General features: G+C 38.9%; 2 protein-coding genes across 2 annotated transcripts; both read right to left on the bottom strand.

Moving 5' to 3' along the window:
- Positions 1 to 1008: 1008 nt before the first annotated feature.
- Positions 1009 to 1968, bottom strand: LOC133179575 (uncharacterized protein F54H12.2-like). The gene has a single exon (XM_061314297.1). The coding sequence runs from the start codon at positions 1966 to 1968 to the stop codon at positions 1009 to 1011; it is 960 nt and encodes a 319-aa protein (XP_061170281.1).
- Positions 1969 to 12418: 10450 nt separating this feature from the next.
- On the bottom strand, positions 12419 to 14368 carry LOC133179576 (uncharacterized). The gene has a single exon (XM_061314298.1). It carries the CDS (start codon positions 14366 to 14368, stop codon positions 12419 to 12421), a length of 1950 nt encoding a protein of 649 aa, XP_061170282.1.
- Between the last annotated feature and the right edge of the window lie 727 nt (positions 14369 to 15095).

Here is a 15095-nt window from a genome sequence, read left to right on the forward strand (position 1 = left end):
TTTTTTTTCTCTCAAAATACTTTTTTTTTCTTTTGACACATCTTGGCTTCTTCTGCAGTCACAAGTCTTTCAGGGTAATCTTTTTTTGGTAATAAATGGGTATATTCTTCATTGGCTTCTTCTTCTTCTGCAGTCAAGGGTCTTTCAATGTAATCTCTCACATCATTAAGAACACCCTTTTCTGGACATAATTGATTATATTTTTCATGAGAAATGATCTCAATAGTCCCATCCTCATGTATTTGAATTGGTATACCTCTATCCACATCTTCCTCTCTCAGAACTCTTTTTCCAAATTGAATTTTACTCTTTTCTTTACTGGACGTGTTACCCATGGTTAGGACAAGTCAGTAATTGATATATTTTTCATTTTACACCTAGTATTTATACCTTTTTCTGTCTATATTTAGTATCACCCCCTTTTTAAAAAAAAACAATAAAAAAAAAACAAAAAAACAAAACAAGAACATTTTTTTTTCTTTATTGATAACAATAACAACAAGAATTACAATACATTTTGATAGAAACATTGACAAGTTTGTCCATGACCCGTAGGTAATTTATGATAAGTGTCTTTAAACCATTGAGCTACATAATGATCTCTTTGTAAGGCTGTACTATGGTCAAAGGGGAATAACCATTCGTCTGCTTTCTTTCTCATCTTGTGTCTTTGATGTAAATAATACACACAATATTGTCCACACACATCTTTCTTCCAATCTTGATATCGATACGGATTATAAATCCATTGTTGAGCATGACGCTGGATAAAGTCTTGAATTTCTTTCTGTAAGGGAGGAAATCCATAAGAGTCAAAATATTACACCACTGGACTGCTCACGTACAGACACACCCAGTGTTCTCCAGGTTGATCTTGAGGATCCGTATTCACCACAATGGCTTTTTCTTGAGGTCTTAATTGATCCGGTAATAAATCGAAGGGATAAACGCCACCAAAAGAACTCTTTAATTCTCTGGATAAGACTTCTCTCAACTGCCCCGTATCCATTAGTAATCAATACTCACTTCTCTCTGTTTCTTAAATTCTAATAGGTTATCGAATTCTGCATACACCACACAATTTAAGGTGTTCACCGTATTGTTCGTAAACTGGACTTCTACTCTCAGATTTCCGGTTTCTATGATGTGGAATTTATCCGATTGCGCTTCTTGATCTTTAGTGAAATCCCAGCCCCCCAGAGTGTATCCGTTTTTATACTCTTCTAGGGCGATGTCCGGGGCCCAATCTTCTCCTAATTTTCCCAAGGCTTGATATAGACTCAGATAAGATCTCAGATATAAATCTTCATTGAAATTGGGCTCAAAACAACGAGTACTCATGGTCTCTCCGTTGATACTGACATCTAATTTCTTAATCCCAAAGTTGTGAAAATGAAACGGATTTTTAGTTTTATCTCCGTTAAAAGCCGCATTCTCCATAAAGCCTAAAATGAGACGTTTAGGCATCTGGCCTTGAAACAGATGATCCGTAATCTTAGATTGAGTTCCTGTCAGTATGGTAAAGATTTTCACTTCGACACTTCTCAATGGATATTTAGCTCTATGAGTGTTCAAACTTTGATTAATGCCATTCATCATGACGGCCGTGGGTTTGACTTTTCTCACCCACAAGACCATGTTCAATATTTTCACTTTTCCCGTACTTCCTACTTTGATCATCATATAGAACTGAGGTTTAGCTCGATTAAATCTCAAACGGACGTCTACTCCATTGGGTAGAAATCGGTCTTGTTGAAATAGATCCAGATGTAAACGATCAAACAAGGTTATTTTCTTACTATCATTTATGGCCTGGTGACGTTTTCTAAATCCTTCGTTTTTAGAATTGGCCGGTAACTCTGGGACGATAGGTTCGTCAATGGTCACAGTATCACCACTTACACCCTTAGTTACATCAAATGTCTTATTTTGAGCAACTCCAAGGTCTGCTACCCCCACTTCGTCCATGTGTCCTGCCGTATCTTTTTCCAAGACTACAAAGCTCTGATCTGTGTCATTTAAGTTCTGGGTTTGTAAGAAAGTAATTTCTCCAGATAAGCTTTGTAAGGATAAGTATCGGTTCCTGGAGTCACTATTTTTCCACTGACATTGAGATCGATTTCCGTAAACAAGGAATGTAAGATATTATTCACTGGGGCGCAAGTACTGCCAGCCCCAGTCAGATTAGTACCATCATCTTTGGTAAATTTACACACTATTTGAACATACGTTTGATATAAATCCAGATATTGATCTCCTTGTCCTTTAATCTCAAATTCAATGGGAGCCGTATCCGAATCTAAAGTACTAGAAATGGGGTAATATTCTTCCCATTTGGAGTCTTCTAAAGCAATATTAGTCGGGGGGACTTGGAACAATTGTAAATTGTTCATCCCACACGCACAGGAATCTGGTTGCTACATGATGTCTGTCTACTAGGATTGATTTTTCACAAATGAAGGTCAATATCACTCGACACCCCTATTTATAGTCTCTCAGTCAAAGATATCTAAAGGACGTGTTTTCTTAGTCTGAATTCCTCCTTGTTTTTTTCTTTTTCTCTTAGGACCTCCTCGGGCTAACACAGGTGTCTTTTTTCTTCTTTTCTTAGTACCTCCTTAGTACTTCATTCTTTGTTTCACCATTCCCGAAGTGTTTTTCAGGGTTTGTACTCCGTGAGTTTTGACAGCGTCTTTTAAAGATCTCTTATTTTCTAACACGTCTAACCCCGTTCTAGCAGCAGCGGTCAAGGCATGTTTTGCTCCCGTTTTCAGTAAATCTGTAAAAAATCCTCTGCCTCTCTGTCGTATTTTTCTTGTTATTTTAATCACCATTCCCGATCCCCTCTGTTTTTTCATTCTCTTTCTTCTTCTTTTCTTAGTACCTCCTAGATTCATTCTTTGTTTCACTATTCCCGAAGTGTTTTTCAGGGCTTGTACTCCCTGAGTTTTGACAGCGTCTTTTAAAGATCTCTTAATTTCTAACACGTCTAACCCCGTTCTAGCAGCAGCGGTCAAGGCGTGTTTAGCCCCCGATTTCAGTAAATCCGTAAAAAACCCTTCCCCTCTTTGATAGTTTTGGGGTGGATAATAATAAGGTGGGGGTGGGGGTGGTTGCTGTTGACCCCCTCCAAATAATCCTCCTATTAAGGGAGCTGCTACTTTAAACAAGGATCCTAAAATACCGTGTCCTTTTTGACGTAATAAACCTCTATGATAGACAAACTGTCCGTGTCCTCTTTGTCTCAATAATCCGGGATGATACTGCATGTTTCATGACTCGTGTCAGACTGACCTAAATGCACTCAAGTGACTCCTTTTTATACCCCACCTGTCTTAAGGTTGAATACAATACAGACAGCATACCAGACAAGTCATCACTCCCAATAGGATGTAACAAAAAAGATGTACACTCATCTCAGTACACTTTTCTGAAATGAAGTTTCACGACCGATTTTCCATTTAAAAAAGGCATGGGAGTCCCTAAAGGAGTCATGATATGAATCTCAATGCTATCGAAATGTTTTCTACTCAGTTTCAAATATTCCGCTCTAACGGGTTCCCATTTAGCTTGTTTTTTATCTTCCAGATTGAGTGTACAAGGAACCACTCTTAATAATTTCAAGGCATTGGATCCTACCGTCTGGGGTTCAATCAAGTCACAATACACATACATGGATTTCAGATTTTCATATAAATCTACGGTATTGTTTCCCATGTAACTAACGTTGATCCATTTGGTCATGTTTTCTATATCGTTCTGAAGCATCACCTTCTTACTTTCTATTCCTAGCTTATAAGCTAAAGCTGTGGGAAAACGAATGCAAAAGGGATATTTTTTAAGTTCTCTCCCCATAAACTGATACATCACTTTATCATATTTGTCATGATATGTTAATTTCATGGCATTCTCTTTTTTAGGATCTCCCAAAAACTTCCATAATTTTTTCAAAGTTCTTTCCAGTCCAAGACTGATTTCACTTGTTAAAGCCCTGGGATGAATGTAAGGCCCCGGTCTAAAGTGAATTCGCCTAATTTCCATCTTCTGGTCTGTCTTTATGAGATTAGCAAATTCAGTATGGGCCCAATCTAACAGTACAGGACATTGGCTTAATGGCATCGCATCTATGGGTTTCATTTTAAATTTATCCCACTTAAAAACATTAGGTTCTTGGACTTTTGAAGCATAAAACTGAGGAAGCAGGATGTCAAAATAAGCTTCCTCTTCTGTGATGTTTTTCAATGATATGGGATACATTAATTCTGTTAAAGCCACTTCCCATTGTCCATCTGTTAAATCTACTGTTTGTGGTAATAAGGTTTTAAATTGAGCAGTCGTATTACTCGGAAAAGATTGCATGGACCCATCACTGGGTAAAGTCATGTAAAAACTACTGCTCTCGGCCATGTTCAGTGAGATACTGAGACAAAATAACTTATGACCCTTCTATTTATAACAACAATTTTTTTTATTTTTTTTTTAAATTTATTTGGCATATTATTACACTTTTTCTTCTTCTGATGATGATCTGTAATCAATCACTCTGTTCAAAACACCAGGTCCTTCCTTTTCCATATTGTCTTTGATCTGGGAAAAGGGGATGCGACAATACACGTACTGTTTAACGTTGTAATAATCTGGAAACGTCAGTTCTTTTTTCTTCATCTTGAAAAAATGTCTCACACACTCTTCTATGTCGGAGTACCAGAGACTTTCGTTCAGAACCAGGGTCATCGGTGTCGGACGATTCATATGACGAGTACAGCTGACCCATTTATATTGCTCATAATGTTGGTTGAATTTCACCCTCACTCTAGTTCCTTTAGGATGCGGGATTTTGACTCTTCTTTTCCAGCCACACGTTTTCCAGGGAATGTCCTGGATGATTTTCAAAGAAATCCAGGATCGCTCCTACTTTAGTTTTCATCCACCCTCCTTGCATGTAAATAAACTGAGTGATGGGGCTCTCACAAGACCAACGATACTGCATATTTTTTTTTGCGTCTGACTTTTAGACTTGACTTTTTCAGAATGAATGATTTTTTTGGTCATACCTCTTTATATAATCTTATCAAATCTATTTTTAGTATCTCAGGAAAAACCAGCAACATTTTTTTTTATTTTATGATTTATTTCCTTCATATCTACATAATGGACAAAGTCTGTAGCATGTCAAGGTTCTCGACACATTCCCCACAGCAAGGATACTGTCGGCATTGTTGACACTTCCATCTCCCCTCCGTATTTTCCTCCCAGCAGGTCAGGCATTTCTTTAAAGCTCTCTTTCTCGTTACTTTGACCCATAAGGGCACCATATTCTCTGCCCCGTACTTCCATGTGAAATATTTCACGCACCAGCTACATCCACAGGTCTCCATAGAAGGGGGATCATCCACAAACCAGTGAGGAAAAGGCATTTCACAATGCTCGCAAATTCGATAAGTTCTGTGATGCCATCCGGGATAATCATACACCGTAAATGTACGCACATGAATCATCTCCCTATCACAGTAATGACAGTAATACTTTTCTACCTCAATCAAATACAACATTCTCCACGTAAAAAGATGATGAAATGTGAAATTTTTAAAAAAGCTAGGCTTTACATACCTTTTGATCTGACTATCTTTAGTATCTGTGGAAAAACCCAATAGAATAAAGGAGGAAAAAAAAGAGGGTGGTGTGCAAAAATAGGTTTTACCTACGTTTTTTATGCCCCCGGATCGAAAGATCCCGGGGGTATATTGTTTTTGTCCTGTTTGTCTGTTTGTCCGTTTGTCTGTCTGTCTGTTGTCAACTTTAACCTTGCCCATAACTTTTGATTGGTTGGAGCTATGACTTTCATATTTCACATGTTTATTCCTTGTGACAAGACCTTTCTTTGGGTACCATCATATTTGACCATTTGACCTTGGAGTTTGACCTACTTTTGCAAAATTTTATGAGACTTTAACCTTAGCCATAACTTCTGAACAGTTGGTGCTTGGGGTTTCAAACTTCACATGAGTATTCCTTGTGACAAGACCTTCCTCTGGATATCAACCACTTTGACCCTTTGACCTTGACCTAGGAGTTTGACCTACTTTTGAAGAACTTTAACCTTGGACATAACTTTTGAATGGTTGGAGCTAGGGCTTTCATACTTCACATATGTAATCCTTGCGACAAGACCTTCCTTTGGATACCAACCACCACTTTGACCTTTTGACCTTGACCTAGGAGTTTGACCTACTTTTGAAAAACTTTAACCTTGGCCATAACTTTTGAATGGTTGGAGCTTAGGGTTTCAAACTTCACATGAGTATTCCTTGTGACAAGACCTTCCTTTGGATACCAACCTATTTGACCCTTTGACCTTGACCTAGGAGTTTGACCTACTTTTGAAAAACTTTAACCTTGGCCATAACTTTTGAATGGTTGATGCTAGGGCTTTCATACTTCACATATGTAATCCTTGTGACAAGACCTTCCTTTGGATACCAACCACCACTTTGACCTTGACGTTCGACTTTTATTCAAAAAACTTTAACCTTCACCATAACTTCTGAACAGTTGTATCTAGGTCTTTCAAATTTCATAGGTGTATTCCTCGAGACAAGACCTTTCTTTGGGTATCAACATTTCTTATCTTTTGGCCTGGATTTTGACTTGCATTTGAAGAAACTTTAACCTTCGCCATAAGCTGCCATACGGGGGCATCAGTGTTTCACAAACACATCTTGTTTTTTTACTAAATCAGTACTGTGTACGTTTTGCTGAGTCAGTCAATACACAGGTAATACACAATCTTGGCAGAGATTCAAGTCAGTCAAGCTACCCATTGTGACGTCATTGTAACAAAAATGTTATACACAGTTGAAGAGAGAGAGAGAGAAAAAAAATGACTTTTTTTTTCTAGTTTTTTTTTTTTTATTTTTAATTCGCAATAACATTAAAGTAACAAACATGGAGTACTTTGGCATAGTTCTTTTTGAATAGGAAAATTTCTCCTCATGTACAAATATTCTGTTTCACAAGCACAGTCCATGATGTCGTATCCTTCTTTGAGCACTTTGTTTACATAATCTTTGATACAATCTCGGACTTCTTCCATCCATTTCCCTTGAATCCAGGTCCTTGCTGGTCCCTCTGTTTTGTGAGCGAAAACGTATTTTACTTTCCATTTGAATTCCTGACACTGGGGTTGGCATGGCCCTAATAGTACTATTATAAGTTGTCCACATTCATGGTCCGGTAATTTGATTCTCTTATACAGGTACACATCATTGACTCCTGTTTCTCCAGGATTCTTATCCATGAAATCTTGGATACATTCATCTTTGTTTTTCATCCATTCTCCTTTTTTTAGTGGAACCTGTATGCTCTTGCATTTTCCAACGATACTCTGAGCTTAAAAAATCCATGTTGCTCTGTCCTCAGTCAGATCAGAAATGAAAAAAAATCTTTGTTATTTCCCCATTTTATATACTCTGTTGTGTATCTATTTTATTTAGACATTAACCCTGTGCATTCGTGGTCTTCTTAGGGGTAGGTGTATGATGCATCATCGTAGGACTAGGCATGATATAACCCACTGAAGAACTGACACATACCATCCAATATTCTCGATTAGGATCGTGTAAAGCTAACATGACCACACTGGTGACGATGAGAGATACACAGATAAATAATTGTGCGAAATAAACGATTTCTTCTCGAGGAACATTCTCTCCACAAAATTTCCAATGAGGAGTTATTTAATGAGATCCGTTTGGGGGATCCATGAATCGAAACTAGGGGGATATCCTTTCCACCGAAATTTGACTTCTTCAATGATTTTTTTTTCCCTACGCGTCGCTTTTTATACCCCAAGATTTCCTCCACTTCGTACACGTCGTCTTTTTTAATGATCTTTTGTAATTCTTTCTCGTAAAAAGTCCCTTTTAATTCCTCTCCGTTATAATCTTGCACTCTATACACGTAAGGATACCTTCCAGGAAGTCTTTTAGAAATGTTAAACAGTTCTGTGGTCCAGTTAGGTAAATATCCTTTTTCAAATGTGCGCTTGGCTTTACTGATGCGTACCTGATCTCCTTCTTTAAACTGAGGTTTAGGAAACTGTTTCCGATTTGATTTCCCATATAAAGTTTTCCAGACTTTAAACACATTAGAAGCATTCACTTGAGCTGGTGGTCTTTTGATACTCCGATGATAGGTATGATTGTAAGCATACACTAAATCCGGTAACACCTCTAAATACCGTCTGGTTTTATGACGAGTGAAATAACGCCACATGCGTGCTTTGAGTGTACGCTGAAATCGTTCCACGATACTGGCTTTAGTGTCCGTATTACGAGTGGTAAAAAAAAATGAATGGATTTAAAAGCTTGTAAGAATTCTCGATTGGTAAATTCTTTTCCTTGATCCGATTGAATGTGGACGGGACGTCGACCGTCTTGTTGAAAAATCTCTTGTAATCCTCGAATCATTTCTTTTCCCGTTTTCTGTTTTAAAGGCACTACCCAGGCATATTTAGATAAGACGTCAATGGCACATAATAAAAACGTATATCCATCATTGTGTTTCTTTAAACTGGACACATCTGCTAAATCTAATTGCCATTGTTCGTCTATATCTCTCACTCTAGTCTGTTGTCTCCGGAATTTTCTTTGAATGGGTTTATGTAAGGTATAAGTATCTTGCTCTTTTAACCATTCTCGAATCTTTTTCAGGGAAATTCCTAAAGGTTTGACCTGACGATACAAAGCTTGTATTCCTCCGTACCCTCTTTTAGGATCATAATAAATCTCTTTTAAAATGTCTTCTACTTGTTTCTTTTTCATATCTTAGGTAATGAAAGCCAATTTTCGTCGATTTGTTCTAATCTCTTTTTAGGTAAATTTGCACTGAATTTAGATTTTTTGATGGCCTTCGCTAAATTTAACAGAGGTCTAGGAGTGGATTTTTTAATTCCTCTATCTTCTAGAGGTCTACTAATAGGGGTCAAAAATGAAGAAGCATCTTTAAATCCACTATCGCCTTCGTCCTCACTATCACTGAAGATACTTTTAGGAGTACTGATTTTTCCAGGTCTCTGCATGGCTTTTATAAGGTTTCCATTGCTCACGTATTCCAGAGGAGTACGCGTCTCTTTTAAAGCTTGAGCAAATTCATCTAATCCTTTAGGAAGGGGATGGTTTTTACGAGAACGAGATCTCATACTATCAGCCATTAAATCCATAATGTTAGAATCGGGAACTTTTTGACCTCGATAACTAATTTCACCTTCTTTATTCCAACTCAACACCTTGGTTTTCTTTAAATGATTTAATAATAATCCAGCTTTTCTTTTCATGTTTTTATTCACTGTTTCAAGGATTTCATCTTCAATCTCAGCTGGGGCTGCAGGTGCTGCTGCTGCTGGAACTGGAGCTGTTCCTGCTGCTGCTGAAATTTTCGGTTTAGAAATAGGTTCCTGTCTAGCTTGTTGTAAATAATTCCTATATCGATGAAGTTCCTGGCCATATAAAGCGACTTTTTCTTCTGGGGTTAAATCTTCACGTTTAGTAATCTCGTCCAATTCATGACCTAAACTGATGGTTGATTGAAATTCCGGAGGTTTGGGTAATTTTGCTTTTGAGATCTTTCAACAGGACCTCGGGAACTAACACCATTTTACGACTCATTTTCCTAGGAGGGGAGAAGCTGCTCCCAAAAGTAAAGGAGCGACTGCTGCTAAAAGAGGGTAGAAGCCTCCTTTTTTTCTGGACTAACAAAGCTCGTAGTCTCTGGACAGATTGAGGTTTGACCAGTCTCCTAAAGATGTGTTTCTTAGGAGTAGTTTTCGTTTATGAGCCGAACTGAGAGGTAACACTCCTTTTAATAGGTTATACACGATCTCGCAGATTTTGAGAATACAATCTCCAGAACAATGTCTTAAAATACCCGTCTTTAATGGAGAGGAATAGTGAGGGTCAGATAACACTCTTAAAAGAGACCAATGAGGTTTTAATCGTGTAGAACAGCAAGTCCTTCTTTTCTTCTTCTTAGCCATCATGGGGTTAAAATGAGGACATGTCCCAGGTTTCTCCCCTTTTTATACTCTCAAGGAGGGGCATACATGTCGTGTTTTTCCTTCTCGTGTTTGTCTCTATTTTTCTGGGTGACGTAGATTTTGGAACAATATCGGCATTTATATCTCATTCCTTTAGGAAGTTGAGGTGTAGAAGCGGTCAGAGGTTGAAAGCGTGCTATTTTAGGAGTGTGAATGGGTACTTTAATTCTAGGAGTGTGAATGGGTACTTTAATTCTAGGAGAGGGAATTCCCACATTAACTTGAGGAAACATTTCTAAATCGGGAGCTCTTTGACTACCTATGGGTCCCATAGGACGATCCATTCTCATCTCAGCTTGTTTTTTAATAACTCCCCAATAGTTTTTTGTCTTTGTTCCTTATAATACTGATTGATTTCGTTTTTTTAAACTTTCAGGCATGGCTTTTCGTTGAGCTGGAGTTTTTGGAGTAGTTTTTTCTTTCTACCACCAGGGGCTTTTCTTTGAGCAGCATCAAGTTTTCTCTTTTGAGGTTTTCTCTTAGGAGGTTTTCTCTTCTTTCTGGTCTTTTGAGCTGCTCCTCCTACTCGGACCATCCAATCTGGAAACACTCTTTGTTTCCTATTATCAACTCGCACTACCACACTTTTTAAACGATGAACACGTCGTTTCTTAGGTGCATTCCATTTAAATAAATGACGAATAATGACTCCGCCTAGAAATCCGGCTCCTCCGCGTTTTAAAATGGCATTTTTTCTGTCTTGATCACTTGCCGACTTATCGGCTATGATACTTAAATCTTGACGATGATTATTAATAAACTTTTGGGTCTGTTTATTGATAGGTAAGACCCCACGTATCAAATTTCGAGCTCCCATAGCAAACCAATTCAATAAGGCTTTACGCCCTAATTCGATTAAATGGGCTCGCTTGGCAGGATCTCGCTCCCGCTGTAAACGTCGTAACGTTTTCACTAATTTACTCTTGGCTGAGAGAGGTCGACCCATGACGACTGTATAATGATAAATGACAAGTTTAATGTTGGTACATTTTTATTTATACTCTTGTGGCGTGTGTATAGTTAACAATTCAAACAATCGACTTCTCAATCTGTATTCGTCTGGGGTCTGTGGATTCAAGTCAACCAGGAGATACCCGTGAGGAACACTGGTGGCTTCTTGATAGGCTGACATCAAATGAGGTAAGGCTAACTGTCGACTCAAAACACTGATTTGAGATTTGTCTCTGGGATTTTTAAACAACACTAAATAATGAGCATTCAAACTAATGGTGCGATGTTATGGTGCCCGATCAAATAAATTCTGAGTGATGTAAATCACACTGGTATTCCGATGATGTGCTTTACGGGTAAACCAATCCACGATCGATTCGATGGCTTTTCCTCCCATCATGTCGTCAAAAATGAGTAAGTGAGGAATAGTTAAATTGGGCACTAATTTCTCATCGTCTTCTGGAATATTTCGAATGAAGGAGACCTGATCTGTTAAAGAAGTATAAGCAGGTTGCCATTCTCGATAACACCAGACAATTTTTTGTGGCATGGGGGTAATCCAATGTAAATTTTCCACTAATTTTTTAAACAAATTCCGTTTTCCCCGATTAAGAAGGTCCTGCTACCACCATGGTAAATTCGTGTTTTAATTGAAAAGACGGGAGTGTCTCGTCAGGTTGCATGATGATAAATGAAGAGAAAAATATGGTTTCAATCCTTTTTATTCATAGTCAACACAGAAATATACGTTGGGTTCTCTTCACATCGGCTCGACAGATGGGGCAATACCGGAAGGTGGGAGCACATAATGAACAGCAACATACGTGTCCATAAGGGAGTAAAGCAATTTGTAATTCTCCCTCTAAACAAATGTGACATTTTCCTGTTGCCTGAATTTCTGTAGAGGTTTGGTTTAGTAGAGGTTTAATTTCAGGTGAAAGTTTGTATCCCACCCGGAGTAAATGGTTAATGAATACGATCATCACCCACTCACGTCCTTTATAGGTATTGATGTAAGGACAATTAGGGTTCCAATAAGCATGTTCTACATAAGGATCGTCTGTAGGTTCCCAGTTGGTGAAAGCCATACCACAAAAGAAAACAGATGGTCTTATCACTCACTCCCCTGTAATAAAATCCGGCTTTGCCTAGGTTGGGTAATAATCCTTTTAAAGACTCGGGCCATCCATCTTCAAAGGTAGCTTCTCTCTTTAAGAGCAGAGCATGGTTAGGGTAAACAGGAAGCCCCTCTGGTTCCCTAGAATGAACAGCCATGACTGAAGTGTTAAAATATTTTTGCCCCCTTTTTATAACCCTTCATTTTTTGGGGGTTTTCCCCAATAATAACAACACATTTTGAAATACAGTATGTTTTTAAAAGCCATAGGGTAAAGTATTATAATCATTCATTAATTGTCTCTTATCATAGACAATTCTATATTGTTTTTCTAAAGGTACTGTCTTGACTTCATGTTGACGAGTCCTCTGTATTTTGTAAGGATAAGAGACTTGGATTTTATCAATTTCTTTCTTGAGCATTTTTTCTAATGTCTCTGGTGACACGATATTGGAAGCCCGATAATTAAGAGTCAATCCTTTGACTTTACACAGGGAATTTCCCTTGGCCGTGAGGTAAGCATAATTTTTGGGGCCTCCTGACATGAATTTGATAATGTGGTCCCCGTCTAATTCGTCGGTCCATTCTCCTAAACTGTTGCCAAGGGTAGGATTAAATTGTCCCTCCTTATGTTGGTATATGATACTGTCCGTATCGAAATAAAGGACCCGATTTCCTAAAGGATGTAAAGTCTCGTAGAGGTGAAATCGGGCATGAGCGGTAGTGAAACAGGCCAGTACCACGTTTCCGAAGGGACACTCTTCTACAATTTCCTGTTTCTCTTGATAATTCACCAGCATCATGTCCGATTCTGGCTGCTCTTTATTTTCTAAGAGTTCTATCCCTTTGATGTCAATGGTTGAATCTTGTAAGAGTTGCTGTAATTCCTCTTCTTCGGTCAAGTATCGAGTTTTAGGTAATAACAGGCGTTGAGCGAATTTTCCCCACAAGCAATTTAAAAAGAGTTTGGCTATCGTTCTTCGCACCGGATTTTTTTCTATACTTAACAGGTCCATTCTAATACCTTCTCTTTCTATTACTTTACGAATGTAATCTAGTTTTTGTTCCTTCGTCTGACAATCAGGTGGGAATCCAGACGCTTCCTGTTTGATCTTTAAGAAGGTATCGATGTAAGATCTGAATAAATCTTTACTGCTTTCTGGAAAATGCCAAACCTCGTAAATCCGCTCTAAAGTATATCCCATGTCTAAGGCTTTATGTAATTCTGTAGTCACCCAAGTACCTGTAAGACTGCGTTCCTGGTCTGTGTGTTGACATCGATGTTTAGAAGTAGAGTCCTGTCGTTCCGCACACGTTCGACATAATGGAAATAATAACTTGCCTCCCGTGCGATAAGGTAAAACGGGGTGATATAGGCCTCGGGGTGGTAAGACCCGACATTGAATGAGGCCGAAATAAGATCTCAAGTCCTGGAATTGGTCTGTCATGATCTGAGGATGGCCTAGGGGGAAAAGTCTGTGTTTTAATACGTAAGGGTATAAGGAACAGACGTCCACATATCTCATATTCCCCTCCTCACAATACGAGCGTGTAGCATTAGTCCGGCCTCCGTACACAGCTTCTCGGGGGTTCAAAGGATCTGGAAAGTCCAGATGTCGTAAATAATTCTGTAATGCCACCTCTCTTTGTACTTGTTGATCGAAATCGTGTTCCCAGATACTATGTACGGAGTACCCCATTTCCTCTAAGACCGTATTCCTCCTTAAAGTTTCCTCGTGTAATTCCTGGTAAGTAAATTGTGTCCGATGAGGATGAGTTTCGGTCTGTAAATTCGGATAGCAGGTAGGGCATTCGTGCCAATAGCATCCGTAAAATTCGTAGATGGTGCGAGTGGCTTCCTGGTATCCATCTACAGTACAACTTCCGATCTTGACTTCTCCCCCGTTTCTAGCATGTCGTATGTTAGATCCGCTCTGGTGACTCATCCAGGTTAGCCAACGACAGGCTTTGGCGGAATATTGACGCGCAGGCTGATACCCCATGTTGGCAATGATAGCAATGGTATCTTCGGGCATGAATCCTCGACGGTAAGCTAAATTGGCCGCACTGGCAAAAGTGATGGATTCCTGGAAGGGGTCTAAATTGACCAAGCTCTTGAGGGTGGCTCTAAACTGAGCACAGCATCGTCGTAAAATATCGACGTCTGAAATACAATAGTCTAAAAATTCCTTCTGAAAATCAAACATTTTTCCGGCTTGTTCGTATCATTGGTAAAAAGCTTGTCGTCCACTTATAGACATGTCGTCTGGATTGTAGAATACCGCCGGTGGATAAAGGCCCACGTAATTCTGGTTCTGTTCTGTATTGAAAAAATGAGGGAAATACCCTTTTTTCAGTTCGGTGAATCCGAAAGCAGAGGGCATTTTGGACAGAGCAAAAGGTAAAAAATTATAAGAGTCGATGAATTTTAATCCGCAGATTTGCATGGATAAGATTTTACTGCCGTTCATGATGACTGTAGGCTTCATGCAGGCGGAATGCACTAGGTAATTTAAAATGAACTGTCCGTCATATCCTTTGAAATTGTGGGCAATGATGATGGCCTCGTCGTGTAATAAGGTGGAATTCTTATTGCCTGTGTCGGGTTGTAATAACCAGTCCATGAAGTGATTTAAAGTATCTGGCCCTTTAAACACGTGTTGACGGGGTCCCATGTGTCGACAGTGAGGACAGGCTTCTTCTATGGGTAAGTGTCCGCAATGATGACATACGCGGTGTGCCACACACAGATGAGGAACGTGGATGCCGTTTTCCTGTGTACATTCGAAATCGAAATAAATATAAAACTGTAATGTCTCTTTGCCTTTCTTTTTCTTTTTCTCAGGCTTCAGTTGAACGTAGCACACTGATGATCCGTGTCTACAGTTTTCTTACAGATCTTACATTGTTTCTGTCCTCCGCAATGATGATGAG

This window comes from Saccostrea echinata, unplaced genomic scaffold (assembly GCF_033153115.1).
Source record: "Saccostrea echinata isolate AGI-Se365-2 ecotype Australia unplaced genomic scaffold, CSIRO_AGI_Sech_v1 ptg000005l, whole genome shotgun sequence".
In the NCBI taxonomy this organism is placed as follows: domain Eukaryota; kingdom Metazoa; phylum Mollusca; class Bivalvia; order Ostreida; family Ostreidae; genus Saccostrea; species Saccostrea echinata.